The 22924-nt window shown below is 44.9% G+C and overlaps 1 protein-coding gene across 1 annotated transcript; it reads left to right on the top strand.

Annotated features, from left to right (window-relative positions):
• Positions 1-659: 659 nt before the first annotated feature.
• Positions 660-22771, top strand: LOC139531983 (proline-rich protein 7-like). Its single transcript, XM_071329056.1, has 3 exons — positions 660-1062; positions 7775-8937; positions 18726-22771. Exons 2-3 carry the CDS (start codon positions 8625-8627, stop codon positions 19184-19186), a joined length of 774 nt encoding a protein of 257 aa, XP_071185157.1. The 5' UTR covers positions 660-1062; positions 7775-8624; the 3' UTR covers positions 19187-22771.
• The last annotated feature ends 153 nt before the right edge of the window (positions 22772-22924 follow it).

The raw sequence follows: 22924 nt of genomic DNA, 5'->3' as shown, positions 1-22924 counted from the left end.
GCGTACCTCTCAATTTAAATCGGCACGTGTCCCAAAAGACACCAAGTGTTAAACAATGATCAATGAACACACAATGGCTGTATTGTTAGAGTGGATATGGTGAGTAATGTAATGGGCTGGCTCTCTCAGTCATTGAAGAACAGTGGGATTCTCCAATGGCGTGTTACATAGGTTAGCAATGCAATGTATTGCAGATGAGCAGAATCAAGTTTTATAATTGGGCTCACAACTTTGTCTTTAAACTCCCTAAAGTATTCAACCCTAAAACAAAGCCACACAGTCACTGGACAAAGCACATGGCCAAACGCACACAAAGGTTATTCAACCAGTTTTTGGCCAGTGTGATGACTCCTGTTATGTGAAATATGGATACAAAATGTGCCATTTGCAGGTCTGGATAATGGGGTAGCATATTTATACAATAACACGCCAAATATTATTCAAGTAAATGTGAGACAGCAAAAAAAGTTAGATAATCATACCCTGCTATATCAAAGATTAAACTCTAACCTTTTCAATGTAGCCTACTTGTGCGCTTTCGCCTCAGCCACAATACAACAACAATTACGCACTTGTGTCCTGCGTCCTTGGAAAACCCCTATCCGCATTGATTGTGTGGGTCACGGTGATTACGATGGAGGGAAATGAGAAGAGATTGACTGACTATACGACAAATAGATAGGAAGGGAGGAGCCAGGTTGCCAAGGTGAATGTAGACTACTGTCTACTCTACGGTCTAGTCTACGGTATAATCCAGACCTCATTACTAAACACGACACCGCGCTCATGATTGCCGCACATCGTTCATTAAAGGCGATACCAAGAAACCAGAGGAAATTAGCGTGGAACGGACGCGTAGCATCACTCACTTAAATTGCGGTCAAGGCAACATAAAATACTTTATGAAATCTGTATTTACTTTATTGATAAATACACCCGAAACACCTTGATTTACCTATTCCCTTGCTGTCATAAACTGTGCGCTCAACTGACATTTCAATGGAACGGAGCGAGTCGTGTTTCTGATCCATCAGGAAGCTAGGAGACGTCCTGGCAACAAAGGTAAACAACGAATTGTATTTGCATTTTTATGGTCAGATTTTATGGAAATGGCGCGCTGTCTCCCTACATGACATTCATCAGGTGCGCATGCGAAAGAAAGAAGACAGTTAGGTTTTTATGTCACAAGTGTTGCATATCTGTTGCATCATTTTAATTGTCCATCTCGTATGCGTTTTGGTTAAACTTGGCACTGGCATTATCATTCCAAGATAGATTATACAAAACATTTAAAGTGAGTGTACATGGTATTTGTTGATTCAGTTTACCAAAAATGTGTTACCAGGCTCTAACATTTAATGTCAAATCCAATCCGGATTACTTGTGGAGTTAATTTAATCAAATTGACACATTTGGATTGAATAACTTGTTGAGTGAACAACAATGTGCTTCAACTGATATTTGTATTAGTTGTGCTAATAAAGCTACACACGGGGTTTTGACAAATTACTAAGAGAGGACAACTATTTGCTAGTCAGAAAAACAAAACTGTTGATTTTTTCAAGTTACCAAAGTTTGTTACCAGGCTGCCTTAAAATTTTAAATTGTGTCAGCTTCCTATACAGTAGAAACAACTGCTTTGAAAATTACACGTTTCAGAAATGACAAAATCTTTGAAATTATATAATATAGATTTCAGTAGGGAACATTATGCTTCAATCTGTCTCTTACAAGTGTGAGCTTTTTTTCTACAGTTTCAAAGCTGGCAGTGCACTCAGTAATGTTCAGTTCTGTGTTTCACCAGATACAATGCTATACGCTAACGCTTATAGGGAAGCGTCAATCATAGTCTGCTGATGGAAAACGTATGTGGTATGGCTTTACACCCCCTGCTATATTGTGGATAAAGAGTTACCTGTCTAACACAACACAGAGGTGTTTTTTAATGGAAGCCTCTCCAGCATAATTCCGGTAGAATCAGGAATTCCCCAGGGCAGCTGTCTAGGCCCCTTACTTTTTACTAATGACATGCCACTGGCCTTGAGTAAAGCCAGCGTGTCTATGTATACGGATGACTCAAATCAAATCAAATTATATTTCTCACATGCGCCGAATACAACAGATTTGATTTGAGTAGACCTTACAGTGAAATACTTACTTACAAGCCCTAACCAACAATGTAGTTTAAGAAAAAAAAATATGAATAAGAAATAAAAGTAACAAAGAGCAGCAGTGAAATAACAATAGTGAGGCTATATACAGTGGGTACCGTTACAGAGTCAATGTGCAGGGGCACCGGTTAGTCGAGGTAATTGAGGTAATATGTACATGTAGGTAGAGTTATTAAAGTGACTATGCATAGATAATAACAGAGAGTAGCAGCAGTGTAAAGGGGGGGGGGGGGGGGGGGGACGGAGCAATGCAAATAGTCTGGGTAGCTATTTGATTAGATGTTTGACTAGATGCAAATCGTCAATACAGGACTAAGATCGAATCATACTACACTGGCTCCGATGCTCATCGGATGTGCCAGGGCTTGCAAACTACTACAGACTACAAAGGGAAGCACAGCCGAGAGCTGCCCAGTGACACAAGTCTACCAGACGAGCTAAATTACTTCTATGCTCGCTTTGAGGCAAGTAACACTGAAACATGCATGAGAGCATCAGCTGTTCCGGAAGACTGTGTGATCACCCTCTCCGCAGTCAATGTGAGTAAGACCTTTTAACAGGTCAACATTCACAAGCCAGCAGGGCCAAACAGATTACCAGGACGTGTATTCCGAGTATGCGCTGACCAACTGGCAAGTGTCTTCACTGACATTTTCAACCTCTCCCTGTCTGAGTCTGTAATACCAACATGTTTCAAGCAGACCACCATAGTCCCTGTGCCCATGAACACTAAGGTAACTTGCCTAAATGTCTACCGACCTGTAGCACTCACGTCTGTAGCCATAAAGTGCTTTGAAAGGCTGGTCATAGCTCACATCAACACCATTATCCCTGAAACCCTAGACCCACTCCAATTTGCATACCGCACCAACAGATCCACAGATGATGCAATCTCTATTGCATTTCACACTGCCCTTTCCCACCTGGACAAAAATAACACCTATGTGAGAATGCTGTTCATTGACTACAGTTACGCGTTCAACACCATAGTGCCCTCAAAGCTCATCACTAAGCTAAGGACCCTGGGACTAAACACCTCCCTCTGCAACTGGATCCTGGACCTCCTGACGGGCCGCCCCCAGGTGGTAAGGGTAGGTACCAACGCTGATCCTCAACACAAGGGCCCCTCAGGGGTGCGGGCTCAGTCCCCTCCTGTACTCCCTGTTCACTCATGACTGCACGGCCAGGCACGACTCCAACACCATCATTAAATTTGCCGATGACACAACAGTGGTAGGCCTGATCACCGACAACGACGAGACAGCCTATAGGGAAGAGGTCAGAGACCTGGCCGTGTGGTGCCAGGACAACAACCTCTCCCTCAACGTTATCAAGACAAAAGGAGATGATTGTGGACTACAGGAAAAGGAGGACCGAGCACACCCCCATTCTCATCGTTGGGGCTGCAGTGGAGCAGTTTGAGAGCTTCAAGTTCCTTGGTGTCCACATCACCAACAAACTAACATGGTCCAAGCACACCAAGAAAGTCATGAAGAAAAAAACCTATTCCCTCTCAGGAGACTATAAAGATTTGGCATGGGTCCTCAGATCCTCAAAAGGTTCTACAGCTGCACCATCGAGAGCATCCTGACTGGTTCCATTACTGCCTGGAATGGCAACTGCTCGGCCTCCGACCGCAAGGCACTACAGAGGGTAGTGCATACGGCCCAGTACATCACTGGGGCCAAGCTTCCTGCCATCCAGGACCTCTATACCAGGTGGTTTCAGAGGAAGGCCCTAAAAATTGTCAAAGACTCCAGCCACCCTAGTCATAGACTGTTCGCTCTGCTACCGCACGGCAAGCGGTACTGGAGCACCAAGTCTGGGTCCAAGAGGCTTCTAAACAGCAAGCCATAAAACTCCTGAACATCTGGTCAAATGGCTACCCAGACAATTTGCATTGTCGTCATCCCCTCTTTACACCACTGCTACTCTGTTGTCATCTATGCATAGTCACTTTAATAACTCTACCTACATGTACATACTACCTCAAATGTACATACTACCTCATTGTTGGTTAGGGGCTCGTAAGTAAGCATTTTACTGTAAGGTCTACTACACCTGTTGTATTCGGCGCATGTGACTAATAAAATTTGATTTGATACACATGATAAGACACGCACTCTACACACACTGCCTTGGCAGCAGCTAATGGGGATCCTTAATAAATACAAATACTGTCCAGTTGTGTGGTCAGGAGCCACAAAGAGGGACTCAGGAAAATGACAATTGCCCCAGAACAGGGCAGCATGGCTGGCCAACAAATGTTCACGGAGAGCTAACATGAATAATATGCATGTCAATCTATCCTGGCTCAAAGTAGAGGAGAGATTGATTTCATCACTACTTGTATTCGTAATAAGTATTTACAAGTTGAATGCACCGAGCTGTCTGTTTAAACAAAAAAATACAAATTTTCAGTCAACACTACTGTTATGTAGCTTAAGTTGATTTGACTTCTTGGTTGAATTTCTAAGTAAGCACATAGTTCTTAACGTAAGACAATTTCATACATTGTAGTTATCTTATAATTGTTTTTGTATACATTTTTTTACCCCCTTTTCTCACCAATTTTTATGATATCCAATTGGTAGTTACATACAGTCTTGTCCCATCGCTGCAACTCCCGTACGGACTCGGGAGAGGTGAAGGTTGAGAGGCGTGCGCGTCCCCCGAAACACGACCCCGCCAAGCCGCACTGCTTCTTGACACAATGCTCGCTTAACCCGGAAGCCAGTCGCACCAATGTGTCAGAGGAAACACTGCACACCTGGTGACCGTGTCAGGGTGCCTAACCCGGACGACGCTGGGCTAATTGTGCGCCGCCTCATGGGTCTCCCAGTCAAGGGCCAGCTGCGACATAGTCTGGAATCAAACCAGGATCTGTAGTGACACAGCTAACACTGCGATGCAGTGCCTTAGACCGCTCCGCCACTCGGGAGGCCCCGCGTTGTAATTATCTTAACTTGACATTTTTAGTCAACACAACTGCAGGTTGCGTAGTGGTTAAGAACCAAAAGGTCGCTGGTTTGAATCCCTGGTGGGAAAATCTGCCGTTCTGCCCTTGAGCAAGGTAGTTAACCTGCAACTGCTCCCCGGGCGCCGATGATGTGGACGTCGATTAAAGCAGCCCCCCGCACCTCTCTTATTCAGAGCGGTTGGGTTAAATGCGGAAGTTGTACAACTGCATTCAGGCAGACTCAGGAAACACAAATGCATCGTTTGTAAATTACATCTTAGTGTTGAAGTGTATCCCTGGCTGTCCATACATTTTAAAAACAAGAAATGGTGCATCTTGTTTGCTTAATATAAGTTATTTGAAATTATTTACATTTTTACTTTTGATACTTAAGTATATTTTAGCAATTACATTTACTTTTGATACTTAAGTTTATTTAGACTCAAATACTTGTAGTATTTTACTAGGTGACTCACTTTTATTTGTGTAACTTTCTATTAAGGTATCTATACTTTTACTCAAGTATGACAATTGGGTACTTTTTCTACCACTGGTTGAAAGCAAATCAACGTAACATTTTTTGTCAACTCAACAAATTATGGGGGCACAAGGCAAGACCCAGATGCAGACACAGGAGGCAGATGGTTAGAGTCCAGATGTTTATTAACAATCCAAAAGGGGTAGGCAAGAGAATAGTCATGGACAGGCAAAAGGTCAAAACCAGTTCAGAGTTCCAGAGGTACAGACCGGCAGGCAGGCTCGAGGTCAGGGCAGGCAGAATGGTCAGGCAGGTGGGAATGGAGTCCAGATAACAGGCAAAGGTCAAAACCGGGAGGACTAGTAGAACAGAATAGAAAAGCAGGAGCACGGGGAAAAAAACACGCTTGTTGACTTGAACATACAAGACGAACTGGCACAGAGAGACAGGAAACACAGGGATAAATACACCGGGGAAAATAAGCGACACCTGGAGGGGGTGGAGACAATCACAAGGACAGGTGAAACAGATCAGGGTGTGACACAAATTTAGCAATTTTAGTTGACTTGGCTAATAAAACAAGTCATTTTGACTGAATTTCAAATTTTGTAAATATTTTTTTTACAGTGTACAGAGGAGAGCAAGGCGAGTATCAGTCAATAGGAAAGCTGTTTATGTTGGCATCAGGTGCATGCAGGGTGGTTTCTCCAAGCATGGACATCTGCATATTATTATCTCTCCAAATTAATTAACCTCTAAATATTTACCTTTTTTGTGGGATGTTTGATATTAAATATAATGCATTTGCATGAACTTTCTTGTGTACTGTATATCAAGATGTAATAGGTATCAAGATATAACAGTATTAGGCTGCTACAGTGTAATAATCAGAGTATAGTCTAACCAACAAATGGCAGAATCGTAATAGGGGTTTCAGTGAACAGCTGTGTTGGGTTATTACATGAGAATAGGTGTCGATGCTTTACAGTGCGTGACTCAAATGGGTAATATAGGAGTCTATCAGCCATTAACTCTTGTGTAGATTGCACCGGGGCAGGGCACACACGCTGAGATTGGACTAGTCATGCTGTATATTAAGTGAAATGTGATGACAGCTTGTGTCACAGTCACCCTCCAATAAACTACCTGAGGAGAAGGAGGTAAGAGGAGAGATTAAGGAGAGGAATCTAGGAAGCTTGGGGTAGAGTGGTGTAACCTTACCAAACCACAGCTTCTTACTCCAGCCCTATCCATGATCATGCTGAGTCACAGTCAGGAGGTGTGCCAGGTAGTAACATCAGAGAAAGGGACAACAAGACACTTCCATTGGTTCCATAGGTTTGGAGATGTTATGAGGGAATCACTCTTTCCTTTCTCCTTCCTAACCACCATTCTATAAGTCATCCATCCATTTCTCAAATGACATGCATTATGCCACCTCTGGGTGTTAAAGTATGATAATCATCAGAGATATACAAGATAAAAGAGCAAGGCCAATGACCCGTAAAGGAAGGAATTTATCCACCTCTAAGAAAGTCATGACAATAAGAGTCTAGTGTTATTATTCTGTGGGTGTATGGAGGCCAAGGCCAGATTACAAATGCTCTAATGTGATGTGATAGTGAGGAGAGTGGCACGACTAGAACGTTTACTAGAGGTATCAACAACTCAGTCTATAAGATTCAGTATATAGGGCCTGGAGTGTTTCCTGACCATGTAACCTGACCAGTTAGAACTCTGGGCCCTAGTTAGGAGCGACTAAGATCCAGAGTATTTCCATATTTGTTCCTGGTTGGGAAAAAACGTCATGGCCTAGTTATAACTATGATTTCTGGTCAGGTCCAGTGATTCCATTGAGTACTGTCCCAGCTAGGGCACCCTGAGTGTGGGTGTGGCATGTGGGGACAGAGAATGACCTGCTATGTTGAGGTCAGCCGTATTGGGGCCCACACAAAGGGCCCTGTTTTCCCCATGAGATCCATGTAGGGTTCTGCTCCTTCCTCTCTGATGTGTGAAACTGATACTCACCCCCTGAGGTCACCATCATAATGATGCTTGAACATTTGAGATCACTTACCAGACAGGCCCATTTTTGGGGCGTATTTCATAATTGATAATGATTGTCCCCTCTGCCCTCTCTCCTCCCTCTCTCCCTTTGTTGAGCAGCGTGACATTGTGAGTCCTCTGGAGTTCTGAGGTGCCAGAACCCATCAGAACCCATAGTCTGGGGATCAGGGTGCCAGAGGGGGGACGCAGAACCAAGTAAAACCCCACGGAAGCGCTCAGAACTCCGCAGGAGTGTACGGAACCCCTGGGCCTGGACCGGTGTCCTGGAGGAGGCAGCTGTGGGACGGACCGGGGGCGTCACGTGGCACTGCTCTGCCTGACTCCCACCCAGACCTCACCCCTCAGAGGGCCCTCTCAGTCTGCCTGCTGGGGAGAAGAGCAGGCCTTCAATCTCAGTGGGAAGGAGGAGCAGTGCTCTGTGTTTATTTGTGTTTTCATTAAGCTGTGTTTTTTCAGGATACCTGGACAGTGGATGTGATTTAGACAATGTGTTTTGCAGTGAGACTGCATGGAGAATGTAGATGACCTTGTTTTACCTGTAAAGAACCATAGGACATCTGATCTGCAGTGACCAGCAGGCTGGAAAACAACTGATCACACCTGGCCTTTGGACTACAGAAGCGCCTCTGAGACAGTACTGTTGGTGTGGGTGTTGTTGTGTGGGTATGAAGACACTGGACAGCCGGTCATTTTAACAGGGATCATGTACACTGTCATCAGGGCTGATCTGAGACATCAGCTGTCACACTGATATAAGATGACTACAAATCAACAGAAGACTACACATTCAACCAAACTCCTCTGGAAACTGGAGCCCTGTCTTTAACTTAAATGTTTTCCCGTCTCCTCAGTGACAGTCAGTGCTATTTGATTTAACGTATCTCCAGTCCAGTTGGCTCCTCATTTCACGCACCTCGGGTAGTGCCAAGTCAACTAGTTTCTCATCACCATGGTGATGTCCCAGGGCACATACACATTCCTGGCCTGCTTTGCTGGGTTCTGGCTGGTGTGGGCTCTCATCGTCATGCTGTGCTGCTTCTGTAGCTTCGTCCAGCGGCGTCTGAAGAAGAGGAGGGAGGAGAGTCTGAGGGAGCAGTGTCTGAGGGCCTTGGAGATGGAGCCATTGGAGTGCCTGGGCCCAGGGGGGTTGGGAAGGGAACCCCCCACCAGAGAGCTCCTCCATTTCTGCCCCCCGCTGACCCTCTCCCCTCCAATGCACATTCTTCACTCCCTCCCACAGGGCAGCTGGGCCTCCCCTCAAGGTAATGTACCGATACAGTACTTTTCTTTACGGCTTTGAATATTCTACCACACAGATGCACGCACGCACACACACATACTATGACTAATTAAGATTAGACTGCAGTACTTTGAATCATACACACTTCAACCAAGCTAAATTACTTCTATGCTCGCTTCGAGGCAAGCAACACTGAAACATGCATGAGAGCATCAGCTGTTCCAGGCGACTGTTTGATCACACTCTCCTTAGCCGATGTGAGTAAGACCTTTAAACAGGTCAGCATTCACAAGGCCGCGGGGCCAGACGGATTGCCAGGACGTGCACTCCGAGCATGCGCTAACCAACTGGCAAGTGTCTTCACTGACATTTTTAACCTGTCCCAGACTGAGTCTGTAATACCAACATGTTTCAAGCAGACCACCATAGTCCCTGTGCCCAAGAACACTAAGGTAACTTGCCTAAATGACTACCGACCCGTAGCACTCACGTCTGTAGCAATGAAGTGCTTTGAAAGGCTGGTCATAGCTCACATCAACACCATTATCCCAGAAACCCTAGACCCACTCCAATTTGCATACCGCCCCAACATATCCACAGATGATGCAATCTCTATTGCACTCCACACTACCCTTTCCCACCTGGACAAAAATAACACCTACGTGAGAATGCTATTCATTGACTACAGCTCAGCGTTCAACACCATTGTGCCCTCAAAGCTCATCACTAAGCTAAGGACTCTGGGACTAAAGACATCTCTCTGCAACTGGATCCTGGACTCCCTGACGGGCTGCCCCCAGGTGGTAAGGGTAGGTAACAACACATCTGCCACGCTGATCCTCAACATGGAGTCCCCTCATGGGTGCATGCTCAGTCCCCTCCTGTACTCTCTGTTCACCCATGACTGCATGGCCAGGCACGACTCCAACACCATCATTAACTTTGCAACAGTGGTAGGTCTGATCACCGACAACGATGAGACAGCCTATAGGCAGGAGGTCAGAGACATGGCCGTGTGGTGCCAGGATAACAACCTCTCCCTCAACGTGATCAAGACAAAGGAGATGATTGTGGACTACAGGAAAAGGAGGACCAAGCACACCCCCATTCTCATCGACAGGGCTGTAACGGAGCAGGTTGAGAGCTTCAAGTTCCTTGGTGTCCACAACACCAACAAACTATCATGGTCCAAGCACACCAAGGCAGTAGTGAAGAGGGCACTACAAAGCCTATTCCCCCTCAGGAGACTGAAAAGATTTGGCATGGGTCCTCAGATCCTCAAAAAGTTCTACAGCTGCACCATCGAGGGCATCCTGACTGGTTGCATCACTGCCTGGTATGGCAACTGCTCGGCATCCGACCGTAACGCACATACTGAGGGTAGTGCGTATGGCCCAGTACATCACTGGGGCCAAGCTTCCTGCCACCTAGGACCTCTATACTAGGTGGTGTCAGAGGAAGGCCCTAAAAATCGTCGAGCCACCCTAGTCATAGACTTATCTTTAATACCGCACGGCAAGCGGCACCAGAGTGCCAAGTCTAGGTCCAAGAGGATTCTTAACAGCTTCTACCCCCAAGCCATAAGACTCCTGAACAGCTAATCAAATGGCTACCCAGACTATTTGCATTGTCCCCCCCACCCCCTCTTTTACGCTGCTGCTACTCTCTGGTTATTATCTGTGCATAGTCACTTTAACTCTACCTACATGTACATATTACCACAATTACTTCGACTAACCTTTGCCCCCGCACATAGAGTCTGTTCCGGTAGCCTGTGTATATAGCCTCGCTACTCTTATTTTACTGCAACTAACTATTTGTTATTTTTGTTTTTTACTTATCTATTTTTTTACCAAATACTTATTTTTCTTAAAACTGCATTGTTGGTTAGGAAGTAAGTAAGCATTTCACTATAAGGTCTACACCTGTTGTATTTGGCGCATGTGACAAATACAACAACAAAAAAAGTTTGGTTTAGCTCTTTGTTTCTGATGCTTACCATGCAACCTCTTTACAGCTCCTTTTCCAGTTCAATATGAGCAATATATATGAGCAATATAAACACACAAAGCGCATAACCCAGGAGACACCTGCAGTTTTCTGTACATTACATGCTACAGGCATGACAGCAGTGACTATGAAGGTTTGTTGTAGGCTCTTGTTGTATCTGTAGCTGTGTTCCTTCGTGGGTGACATGGTGACAGTTAGCTCTGTAGAGTAGGCGGTGTGTAGGCAGAGCAGTGGTAGAGTTGGCAGCACAGCAGCCAGCGCAATGACAGAGACTGCTAGCAGCTCGACACTTAGTTGGCGCTAACGGCGTGACAGTCAGTCAGTGGCATGAAAGGTTGGCTAGCAGCAGCCATTGAAATAGACAGAGAGGGCTAGCAAGCACAACAGCCAGACAGAGGAACTCAGTACCAAGGCAGCAAGGACAGGCTGGTTAAGGGGTGCACCTCAGAGTGGTAGAAAAATGGGGATATCCTCCCCCAAATGTCATTATAGCTCCAGGACATAAAATGTACATTTTTTATTGCCGTTTCCTCATGCTGAGATCCATAGGCCTCCAGCATTGGAAAGGACTTTTTCCAATAATACCTTCCTCCATGCAGATGCTGTTGTGCTTGCGTCATAGGGGCTGTACTTGGCGGCAGATGTGGGCCCCGGAGCCCCAGTGTCACGTAGGCTGAGATTAGCAATCCTGTCCCCAGTGAAGGTGGCTCCCCTCTGGATAGTCCCTGAGCCTTGTCTCCCCCCTGCCATTCCACCACCCTCCATACTCCTCCACGGCCCTGCCAGCCCTCTGCACCTGTGGCTCTCTCTAGGTTTGGAGGCATTGCTGACACTGGAAACAAACAGCCGCCTGGCGCAGCACACGAAACACTCCTTTCATCTCCCAGTGTTCTGGGCCTCCATTGTTACTGTATGGAAGTAATTTTTATTCATACATATAGCGGCTGGAACTAATATTAGAGACCAAAGCAGGGCATTATGAATGTGTAGTGGAAAAAGAGATCATAAAAACTATAGTGTAATTTGTTGTGAATATGTGGACACATACAGGGCATGTACAGTCGTGGCCAAAAGTTTTGAGAATGACACAAATATTAATTTCCACAAAGTTTGCTGCTTCAGTGTCTTTAGATATGATTGTCAGATGTTACTATGGAATACTGAAGTATACTTACAAGCATTTCATAAGTGTCAAAGGCTTTTATTGACAATTACATGATGTTGATGCAAAGAGTCAATATTTGCAGTGTTGACCCTTCTTTTTCAAGACCTCTGCAATCTGCCCTGGCATGCTGTCAATTAACTTTTGGCCACGTCCTGACTGATGGCAGCCCATTCTTGCATAATCAATGCTTGGAGTTTGTCAGAATTTGTGAGTTTCTGTTTGTCCACCCGCCTCTTGAGGATTGACCACAAGTTGGGATTAAGGTCTGGGGAGTTTCCTGGCCATGGACCCAAAATATCGATGTTTTGTTCCTCGAGCCACTTAGTTATCACTTTTGCATTATGGCAAGGTGCTCCATCATGCTGGAAATGGCACTGTTCATCACCAAACTGTTCCTGGATGGTTGGGAGAAGTTGCTCTCGGAGGATGTGTTGGTACCATTCTTTATTCATGGCTGTGTTCTTAGGCAAAATTGTGAGTGAGTCCACTCCCTTGGCTGAGAAGCAACCCCACACATGAATGGTCTCAGGATGCTTTACTGTTGGCATGACACAGGAATGATGGTAGCGCTCACCTTGTCTTCTCCGGACAAGCTTTTTTCCGGATGCCCCAAACATTCGGAAAGGGGATTCATCAGAGAAAATGACTTTACCCCAGTCCTCAGCAGTCCAATCCCTGTACCTTTTGCAGAATATCAGTCTGTCCCTGATGTTTTTCCTGGAGAGAAGTGGCTTCTTTGCTGCCCTTCTTGACACCAGGCTATCCTACAAAAGTCTTCGCCTCACTGTGCGTGCAGATGCACTCACACCTGCCTGCTGCCATTCCTGAGCAAGCTCTGTACTGGTGGTGCTCCGATCCCGCAGCAGAATCAACTTTAGGACACGGTCCTGGAGCTTGCTGGACTTTCTTCGGCGCCCTGAAGCCTTCTTCACAACAATTGAACCGCTCCCCTTGAAGTTCTTGATGATCCGATAAATGGTTGATTTAGGTGCAATCTTACTGGCAGCAATATCCTTGCCTGTGAAGCCCTTTTTGTGCAAAGCAATGATGTTGACACGTGTTTCCTTGCAGGTAACCATGGTTCCCAGAGGAAGAACAATGATTCCAAGCACCACCCTCCTTTTGAAGCTTCCAGTCTGTTATTCGAACTCAATCAGCATGACAGAGTGATCTCCAGCCTTGTCCTCGTCAACACTCACACCTGTGTTAACGAGAGAATCACTGACATGATGTCAGCTGGTTCTTTTGTGGCAGGGTTGAAATGCAGTGGAAATGTTTTTGGGATTCAGTTCATTTGCATGGCAAAGAGGGACTTTGCAATTAATTGCAATTCATCTGATCACTCTTCATAACATTCTGGAGTATATGCAAATTGCCAACATACAAACTGAGGCAGCAGACTGTGAAAATTAATATTGGTGTCATTCTCAAAACTTTTGGCCACGACTGTACACTTAATTAGTATTTGGTAGCATTGCCTTTAAATTGTTTATCTTGGGTCAAACGTTTCAGGTAGCCTTACAAAAGCTTCCCACAATAAGTTGGGTGAATTTTGGCCCATTCCTCCTGACAGAGCTGATGTAACTGAGTCAGGTTTGTAGGCCTCCTTGCTCGCACACGCTTTTTCAGTTCTGCCCACACATTTTCTATTGGATTGAGGTCAGGGCTTTGTGATGGCCACTCCATTACCTTGACTTTGTTGTCCTTAAGCCAGTTTGCCACAACTTTGGAAGTATGCTTGGGGTCATTGTCCATTTGGAAGATGCATTTGCGACCAAGCTTTAACATCCTGACTGATGTCTTGAGATGTTGCTTCAATATATCCACATAATTTTCCTCCCTCATGATGCCATCTATTTTGTGAAGTGCACCAATCCCTCCTGCAGCAAAGCACCCCCACAACATGATGCTGCCACCCCCGTGCTTCATGGTTAGGATGGTGTTCTTCGGCTTGCAAGCCTCCCCCTTTTTCCTCCAAACATAACGATGGTCATTATGGCCAAACAGTTATTTTTTGTTTCATCAGACCAGAGAACATTTCTCCAAAAAGTACAATCTTTGTCCCCATGTGCAGTTGCAAACCGTAGTTGGATTTTTTATGGCTGTTTTGGAGCAGTGGCTTCTTCCTTGCTGAGCGGCCTTTCAGGTTATGTTGATTAAGGACTTGTTTTACTGTGGATATAGATACTTTTGTACCTGTTTCCTCCAGCATCTTCACAAGGTCCTTTGCTGTTGTTCTGGGATTGATTTGCACTTTTCGCACCAAAGTACGTTCATCTCTAGGAGACAGAATGCGTCTTCTGCCTGAGCGGTATGATGGCTGTGTGGTCCCATGGTGTTTATACTTGCGTACTGTTGTTTGTACAGATGAACGTGGTACCTTCAGGCATTTGGAAATTGCTCCCAAGGATGAACCAGATTTGTGGAGGTCTACAATTGTTTTTCTGAGGTCTTGGCTGATTTCTTTTGATTTTCCCATGATGTCAAGCAAAGAGGCACGGAGTTTGAAGGTAGGCCTTGAAATACTTCCACAGGTACACCTCCAATTGACTCAAATGATGTCAATTAACCTATCAGAATCATCTAAAGCCATGACATCATTTTCTGGAATTTTACAAGCTGTTTAAAGGCAACTGTACATAGCAGATCAGTCCCACCATGACAACACTTCAAATCAAACTTTATTTGTCACATGCGCCAAATACAAGAAGTTTAGACTTTACCTTGAAATGCTTACTTACAAGCCCTTAACCAACAGTGCAGGTCAAGAAGAAGAAAATATTTACCAAGTAGACTAAAATAAAAAGTAACACAATAAGAATAACAACTGTCACGTCGGCATAAATGATTCGGGAGACAGGCGCAGGAATGCGTAATAGGGTATTGTATTGTACCCACATTACGGGATGAAGACCAAGAAACCAAAGGGCACACGCATACACGTACTAATCAATGGGAATAGGGGACAGGTGTGCGTAATGAAAGTTCCAGAGGGATCCGTAACAATAATGAGGCTATATACATGGGGCACCGGTACCGAGTCAGTGTGGGAGGGTAAAGGCTAGTTGAGGTAATCCGTACATGTAGGTGGGGGCGAAGTGAATATGCATAGGTAACAAACAAACAGAGAGTAGCAGAAGTGTACAAAGGGGGGGGTCAATGTAAATTGTCCGTTGGCGATTTTATGAATTGTTCAGCAATCTTATGGCTCGGGGGTAGAAGCTGTTGAGGAGCCTTTTGGTCCTAGACTTGGCGCTCCGTTACCGCTTGCCGTGCGGTAGCAGAGAAAACAGTCTGTGACTGGAGTCTCTGACAATTGTATGGGCTTTCCTCTGACATGGCCTATTATATAGGTCCTGGATGGGAGGAAGCTTGGCTCCAGTGATGTACTGAGCCGTACGCACTACCATCTGTAGCGCCTTACGGTCAGATGCCGAGCAGTTGCCATACCAGGCGGTGATGCAACCAGTCAGGATGCTCTCAAGGGTGCAACTGTAGAACTTTTTGAGAATCTGGGGACCCATGCCAAATCTTTTCAGTCTCCTGAGGGGGAAAAGGTTTTGTCATGCCCTCTTCACGACTGTCTTGGTATGTTTGGACCATGATAGATCGTTGGTGATGTGGACACCAAGGAACATGAAACTCTCGACCCGATCCACTACAGCCCCGTCGGTGCAATGGGGGCCTGTTCGGCCCACCTTTCCTGTAGTTCACGATCAGCTCCTTTGTCTTGCTCACGTTGAGGGAGAGGTTGTTGTCCTGGCACCACACTGCCAGTCCTCTGACCTCCTCCCTATAGGCCATCTCATCGTTGTCGGTGATCAGGCCTACCACTGTTGTGTCATCAGCAAACTTAATGGGGTCGTGTTTGGCCACCCAGTCGTGGGTGAACAGGGAATACAGGAGGGGACTAAGTACTGAGGGGCCCCAGTGTTAAGGATCAGTGTGGCAGACGTGTTGTTGCCTACTCTTACCACCTGGGGGCGGCCCGTCAGGAAGTCCAGGATCCAGTTGCAGAGGGAGGTGTTTAGTCCCAGAGTCCTTAGCTAAGTGATGAGCTTCGTGGGCACTATGGTGTTGAATGCTGAGCTGTAGTCAATGAACAGCATTCTCACATAGGTGTTCCTTTTGTCCAGGTGAGAAAGAGCAGTGTGGAGTGCGATTGAGATTGCATCACCTGTGGATCTGTTGGGGCAGTATGCGAATTGGAGTGGGTCTAGGGTGTCCGGGATGATGCTGTTGATGTGAGCCATGACCAGCCTTTCAAAGCACTTCATGGCTACCGACTTGAGTGCCACGGGTCGGTAATCATTTAGGCAGGTTACCGTCGCTTCCTTGGGCACAAGGACTATGGTGGTCTGCTTGAAACATGTAGGTATTACAGACTCGGCCAGGGAGAGGTTGAAAATGTCAGTGAAGACACTCGTTGCCTGTAATCCATGGCTTCTGGTTGGGATATGTACGTACAGTCACTGTGGGGACGACGTCATCGATGCACTTATTGACGAAGCCGATGACTGAGGTGGTGTATTCCTCAATGCCATTGGATGAATCGAACACATGTTGTGGAGGATTTGCATATCACACATTCCATATCCTTGACATCAATCAGTTGTCGTGTTTTTAGAGAGCAGCAACATTTCTTCCATTGGAAAACATTCTGTGCAAAGTTGTATGGCTTCCTGGAATATATAGGGAGAATCTCAACTGCATTCTCCTCGCATCTTCTCTCCTTGCCTCCTTAAAACCCATTGGATGAGAAAGCCAATGGTCCCACCTCTCTGACCTTCTCCTCAAATCTAATCACATTTTATTTGTCACATACACATTTTTAGCGGGTGTAGCGAATTGCTTCCTCCGATGAGTTTTGAGGAGGAGGCGAGGAGAGCGGACGAGTGGAGTATGCAATTGAGGTTCTCCCATTATATAGTATAGAAAGGCTGTGGGTAGTCTTTGAAAGAGATGCGGGCTGGAAAATTGAGTTTATGATTAGTAGTACCTCTCCCTTTATCAGCCTGGGTTTCCACACTGGAGGAAGTAGCACTGTCAAAGCACTACAAATAAAGTACTCCAGAGGTGTGGTCAGAGGGTGTGTCATTGTTATTAGCCTAGCTAGCTACATTTACAACCCTCCAGATTCATCACCGAGTAGTCAGAGTCCAAGGAGATATTACTGCACCCGTTTTCTCCACATCCTTATCTCTGACTTGTATTCGGTTGTTCAAACCACAAGTGTATCAGAGTTTCCAGGCGTGAATAACCTATGACGTCTCAACTGTACTAACCTCACATGACGTAATTCGAAAGGAAGCCGTCCCTATATGGTAAACCCTGGAGGCGTGAACACTTCATACAGTTGAATGTACTTTACCGCCCACTAATTATTTTACAGATTTCATGTTATTGCCTCGTGCTACCTGACTGTTTGTCACATCAAAGCATGCTCACTATGTTTTATGTATCAATTGCAGTGATACCTGTTTTCAAAGACAGAAAAAACAGAGTTAAAATAAATGTTCTACATTCAGGGATGATCAAAAGCCCAAAACAATAATATATTGATGATACTTTCCTTACAATCAACATGACGAGCACAAGGCTCTATCTGTAAAAAGAAAGTTCTGAACCCTTATCGGTTTGAATGGTGTCAGCAATTTTTATCTTGTATTCTTTTGAACTTAATTAAAAACATGAATTGGGGTATTTAGAAAACGATATGTGTAGAGAACATTGAACAGAACAATAACTCCATTTGGACAAAAAAATGCAGATAGAACCTTATAGTCCCAAGCTCTCAATGATTTGTTTCCCCTGAAAAGAAATGCACAGTGCTTTCAGAATGAATTGTCTAATTCACACTGAACACTAGTACAGGCTTGGCTCGGTTCGGCCCTACAGTGTCTATCTACCCGCTCGCCTCTACTCTCATTCCATCTTTTACAGGTCCCTCTCTCTGTGTCACACCTGTTCTGTTTCTGTGGGTTTTCTCTTTGTGAGCTTTGAAGGGAGTGAATCCAGATGATTGTGCTGAATACATCAGTAAATTAGCCTCCGACTTGTGGCTTGAATGTTTCTGTCAGAACAAATATCTCATTAAGCTCTCTTTACACTGTGTGTGTGTGAATGTGTGCACATGTGTGAAGCCATTCAGTACTTCAAAATGCACAGAGTCCGAATTGAGTCATCAAAGAAGCCTTTATTGTCGGCTACTGTAATCATCAATGGAATGCTCACCGCTCAACCTGTGTCCCACATGATTCCCAGTTTAAAGGCAGAGCTGTCAGTGTAGGAGTTGGACTTGGCAGTGGTATCAGTAACTTTAGATGTATAGTCAGCCATTTGAAATGACTGAGGCGTCAGTGAAGCTACTGCTACATTAACATGATGTAATAGCCAGCAGGAGTCAGCTTAGCAATGATAAACACCCACACAACCCTTTCCACAGGATCACTAAGGTCTACCTTTAGACCTAAACACTGACAATACCATGGCCTAATATGACTGTGTCCATGGAAAAGTAGCATTTGATAATAATGATGGATTTGGTTTATATTAAGCTTTTCCAATGCCAACGGCACTTTACATTGTTAAGGGGAAACTAACATACTGTACACGTTTGTCTGTTTCCTCCCCAGAGACTGACGTGTTTGGAAAGCCCCCCTGCTATGAGGAGGCTGTTCTGATGGAGGACCCCCCTCCTCCCTACTGTGAGGTGCTGGCTGACAGCCGGGGGGGCACAAACATCAAGCCCTCCTCCCGGACCTCCAGGCTGGAGCAGCAGGAGACTGAGACCTCCAAGACTCTTCCGGTCACAGTGTTCTCAGAGCGGGGCTACTCCTCCCTGATCCGCCTGCCCACTGCCCGACGCTGGGACTCCCTGGGGCACCTGCTGTCTACCATGGACCTCAACCACAACACCCTCCCCACGGAGCCCCTCTCCCTGCAGGCCCAGGCCACTACAACCATGCCCCGCGAGGGCCGGACTCACACACAGCCAGAGCTGGGGCTGAGAAGTATCCAGGGGCTCAGGCGGCTAGAGCAGAGCTGTGGCCTGCCCACGTCCTTCCCTCTGCTGGGTCGCAGCACGGCTGTGTAAGCCTGAATAATCCTCCTGGAGGTGGGGGTGAGGCTGAAGCTAAGGACGCTGGGTTGAGGTGGAGAGGCGTTGAGTTGGGTTTGAGGAGGGGCGTCTGGTTTGTAGAGTTGGACTGATGGAGGGGGTAGAGGAGGAAAAACACCTTTCAGACTCCCAGCAGCCAGAGATGTTGTTCTCTGCAGTGAGATGAGGACAACCTTTCAAAAGATGACCTATCTGCCTTCCCCTCATCATCCCTCTTTTATCTGCCTTCGTCTCCCTCCATATCTGTCTCGCTCTATTCTCTCTCTCTGGTTGTGTTGATGTCTCTATTCTCCATGGCTCGCAGTCTGATGCAGAGTAGCTATTACACCGAGTGTACAAAACATTCGGAACATCTTCCTAATATTGAGTTGCAACCCCTTTTGCCCTCATAACATCCTCAATTCATCGGGGCATGGACTCTACAAGGTATCGAAAGCATCCACAGGGATGCTGGCCCATGTTGACTCCAATGCTTCCCACCATTGTGTCAAGTTGGCTGGATGTCCTTTGGGTGGTGGACCATTCTTGATACACACGGGAAACTTTTGAGCGTAAAAAATCCAGCAGTGTTGCAGTTCTTGACATACTTAAACCTATGCGCCTGGTACTTACTGTACCACCATACCCCGTTTAAAGGCACTTAAAACTTTTGTCTTGCCCATTCACCCTCTGAATGGCACACATACACAATCCATGTCTCAATTGTCTCAAGGCTTAAAAATCCCAGTGGTGGAAAAAAGTACCCAAATGTTATACTTGAGTAAAGGTAAAGATACTTTAATAGAAAATGACTCAAGTAAAAGTGAAAGTCACCCAGTAAAATACTACTTGAGTAAAAGTCTAAAAGTATTTGGTTTTAAATATACTTAAGTATCAAAAGTAAATGTAATTGCAAACATATACTTAAGTATCAAAAGTAAAAGTATAAATAGTTTCAAATGTCTTATATTAAGCAAACCAGACGGCATAATTTTCTTGTTTTTTTTTAAATTTACAGATAGCTAGGGGCATGCTCCAACACTCCAACACATAATTTACAAACAAAGCATGTGTTTAGTGAGTCCGCCAGATCAGAGGCAGTAGGGATGACCAGGGATGTTCTCTTGATAAGTGTGTGAATTGGACCATTTTCCTGTCCTTCTGAGCATTCAAAATGTAACGAGTACTTTTGGGTATCAGGGAAAATGTATGGAGTAAAAAGTACATAATTTTCTTTAGTAAAAGTTGTCAAAAATATAAATAGTAAAGTACAGATACCCAAAAAAACTACTACTCAAGTACTTTACACCACTGAAAAATCATTATTTAACCTGTCTCCTCCCCTTTATCTACACAGATTGAAGTGGATTTAATAAGTGACATCAATAAGTGATCATAGCTTTCACCTAGATTAATCTGGTCAGTCTGTCATGGAAAGGTGCTCCTAATGTTTTGTGCACTCAGTATATGAGTCTGCTGTTGCCATGGCTCCCTGGAACTGCCTGTTGCCCATGATGCCTTCGCCCCCTAGCGACTCCAGGTAGAAAGACCTCTAGGAGCTCTGTGTTGCTCCTGTTGTATAACATCAACAGTGAAGGACCAAGAGAGTTGCTGAATTCAGTAGCTATCGCCCTGCTCTGAGAATTGCGATGTGCAATGGAAACATTGTTTTGAATTGAAAAAGCTCTTCTCCATCATTACTGTCATATCTTCAAGATGTTCTGGGACTATGTGGACTATGAATATCAATTTAATAAACCACAGCTGGGGATTGTTGCTCCTCGGTGTACAAATGACTGTGTGCGTGTGTGTGTGTGTGTGTGTGTATGTGTGCGTGCAAGCAAGTGTATGGTTGTGCGTGTGTGGTCTAGCTCCTAAATCATTAGTCCAATCAAGTACAAAGGGAGACAGCAGCCTTTTTCCAGCAGGAATAAGTTCCCTCTATCTGAAGAATTGAAACCCTTGTATAAATAATTCATAATGCTAATCATAAGATTTCCTTTCTCTCCCTCTCTGGGTTGTAAATTACTTCCTAATGGTTGCTATCTGTCCATCAGTGAAGCGTTTCATCGAGATTGTAAATCCATCTCTTTCTCTCCCTCTCAAGCTACTCATCAGGCTAGATGTGACTGTGAAACACTCCTTCACATTGCCATGCGAGTGCTACAGTACATACAGCAGACACCATTACAGAACATTGAAACCGTCATGGTAGCGAAGCAAACCCATCACCATGCAGCAATTGCAGACACAGGATTTTCGTTCCTTTTTTCCTCAAATATTATTTAGCTATTCATGGCTTTCTCTCTCTCGCTCTCTCATAATATCTGACCCCTTCTCTCGGCACCACTGGTGTTTTGAATGACATTCAGACAGCTCCTCTTAGTAGAGCTTTGGAAAACACTTCTCGCTAGTCATTTCCATCTGATTCTGACGAGGAACTCTAGCCTAGTGCTGAAGCATAAGTGTTAAATCTAATAATTCCCAATAAGGAATGTATAATTAGCATACACCCTTGGAGGGGGGGGGGGGGGTCACTCACAATCAATTATATCTTGGGAATATTGTTTCTGTTTTCAAACATTTTTCACAGCTAGTGTGATTAAGCGCTGAATTCAATCCGTAGCGCTGATGATCAGCGTTACAGCATGATTACATTTAAAGGCAATGTTCCCCGTCAGCGGAGACTGCATTCACAGTAAACCCTGCATATGTCGGCTTAATCTGAAATTACCTTCATATTTTGATCACGCAGTCGTGCCCCAGATGCTTTTGCAGGGGACAAATCTGAAAAATCATTAGGAAAAATGAGTGAGATATGAACAATAGTGCGTTGATTGCATCAAGGCCAAAGTATTTCCTTCTGAATCCATCCAATACGGGGCCCCTTTACTACCCTTCTCAGCCTATTAGGAACCATGTTACCCACCAAGGTCCACCTCTTTGTTATTAGCTGTTATGTAACCCAATTCAATCACATTATGTAACCACTGAAATTAATGCATTATTTGATGGGCTTACCTGGCAGTACCCTTGAGATGCTTGAACAAATTAGGAAGCTTGTCAGCTTGGTTCGGTCCTCAAGGACGCTCGAGTTAGGGTATTGGATTGGAGGTCTTCAATCCAAGGAACACCACCATTACAGGTTATAGCAGGTTATACAAATGTGCAGGTAGGGAACATACAGTACCCAACGGAAGGAGAGAGATGGAGAGACAGGAGGGGAAGAGAGAGAAAAAGGGGTGAGAGGAGAAAGAGAGCATGAGAGAAAGCTACTTGAGGCCATTCCTGTAAATAGAGAATGTTATTACTGAGGGGTAAAAAAAAGTATTGCAGTTTGAAGCGAGGGGCAATAGGGGAATGTCAAAGAGCACTTATTTATATATTAAGGTAGTTGTGGTTATCTTGTGAAAATCTCAAATTGAGGCAGTCCATTAAGTTTATTCCAGATGCTGTTTTTTTGTTGTTTTTTTTACAGTATACAATTGCATTTAGACAATCATTTTGAGAGCTTAGGAGTTTTCCTTTTTTGGAACAATCAATTTAAGCTGATTATTATGGCCCCTGAATGTACAGATTCATGATATACAGTGGGGAGAACAAGTATTTGATACACTGCCAATTTTGCAGGTTTTCCTACTTACAAAGCATGTAGAGGTCTGTAATTCTTATCATAGGTACACTTCAACTGTGGAAGACGGAATCTAAAACAAAAATCCAGAAAATCACATTGTA

This window comes from Salvelinus alpinus, chromosome 1, assembly GCF_045679555.1.
Source record: "Salvelinus alpinus chromosome 1, SLU_Salpinus.1, whole genome shotgun sequence".
NCBI lineage: Eukaryota > Metazoa > Chordata > Actinopteri > Salmoniformes > Salmonidae > Salvelinus > Salvelinus alpinus.
This window is presented reverse-complemented; position numbering and strand designations above follow the sequence as displayed.

Coding starts and splice junctions, on each gene's coding strand:
- LOC139531983 (XM_071329056.1), top strand. CDS start 8,625: ATGGTGATGTCCCAGGGCACATACACATTCCTGGCCTGCTTTGCTGGG. Junction 8,938..18,725: donor CAGCTGGGCCTCCCCTCAAG/GTAATGTACCGA, acceptor TTTCCTCCCCAG/AGACTGACGTGTTTGGAAAG.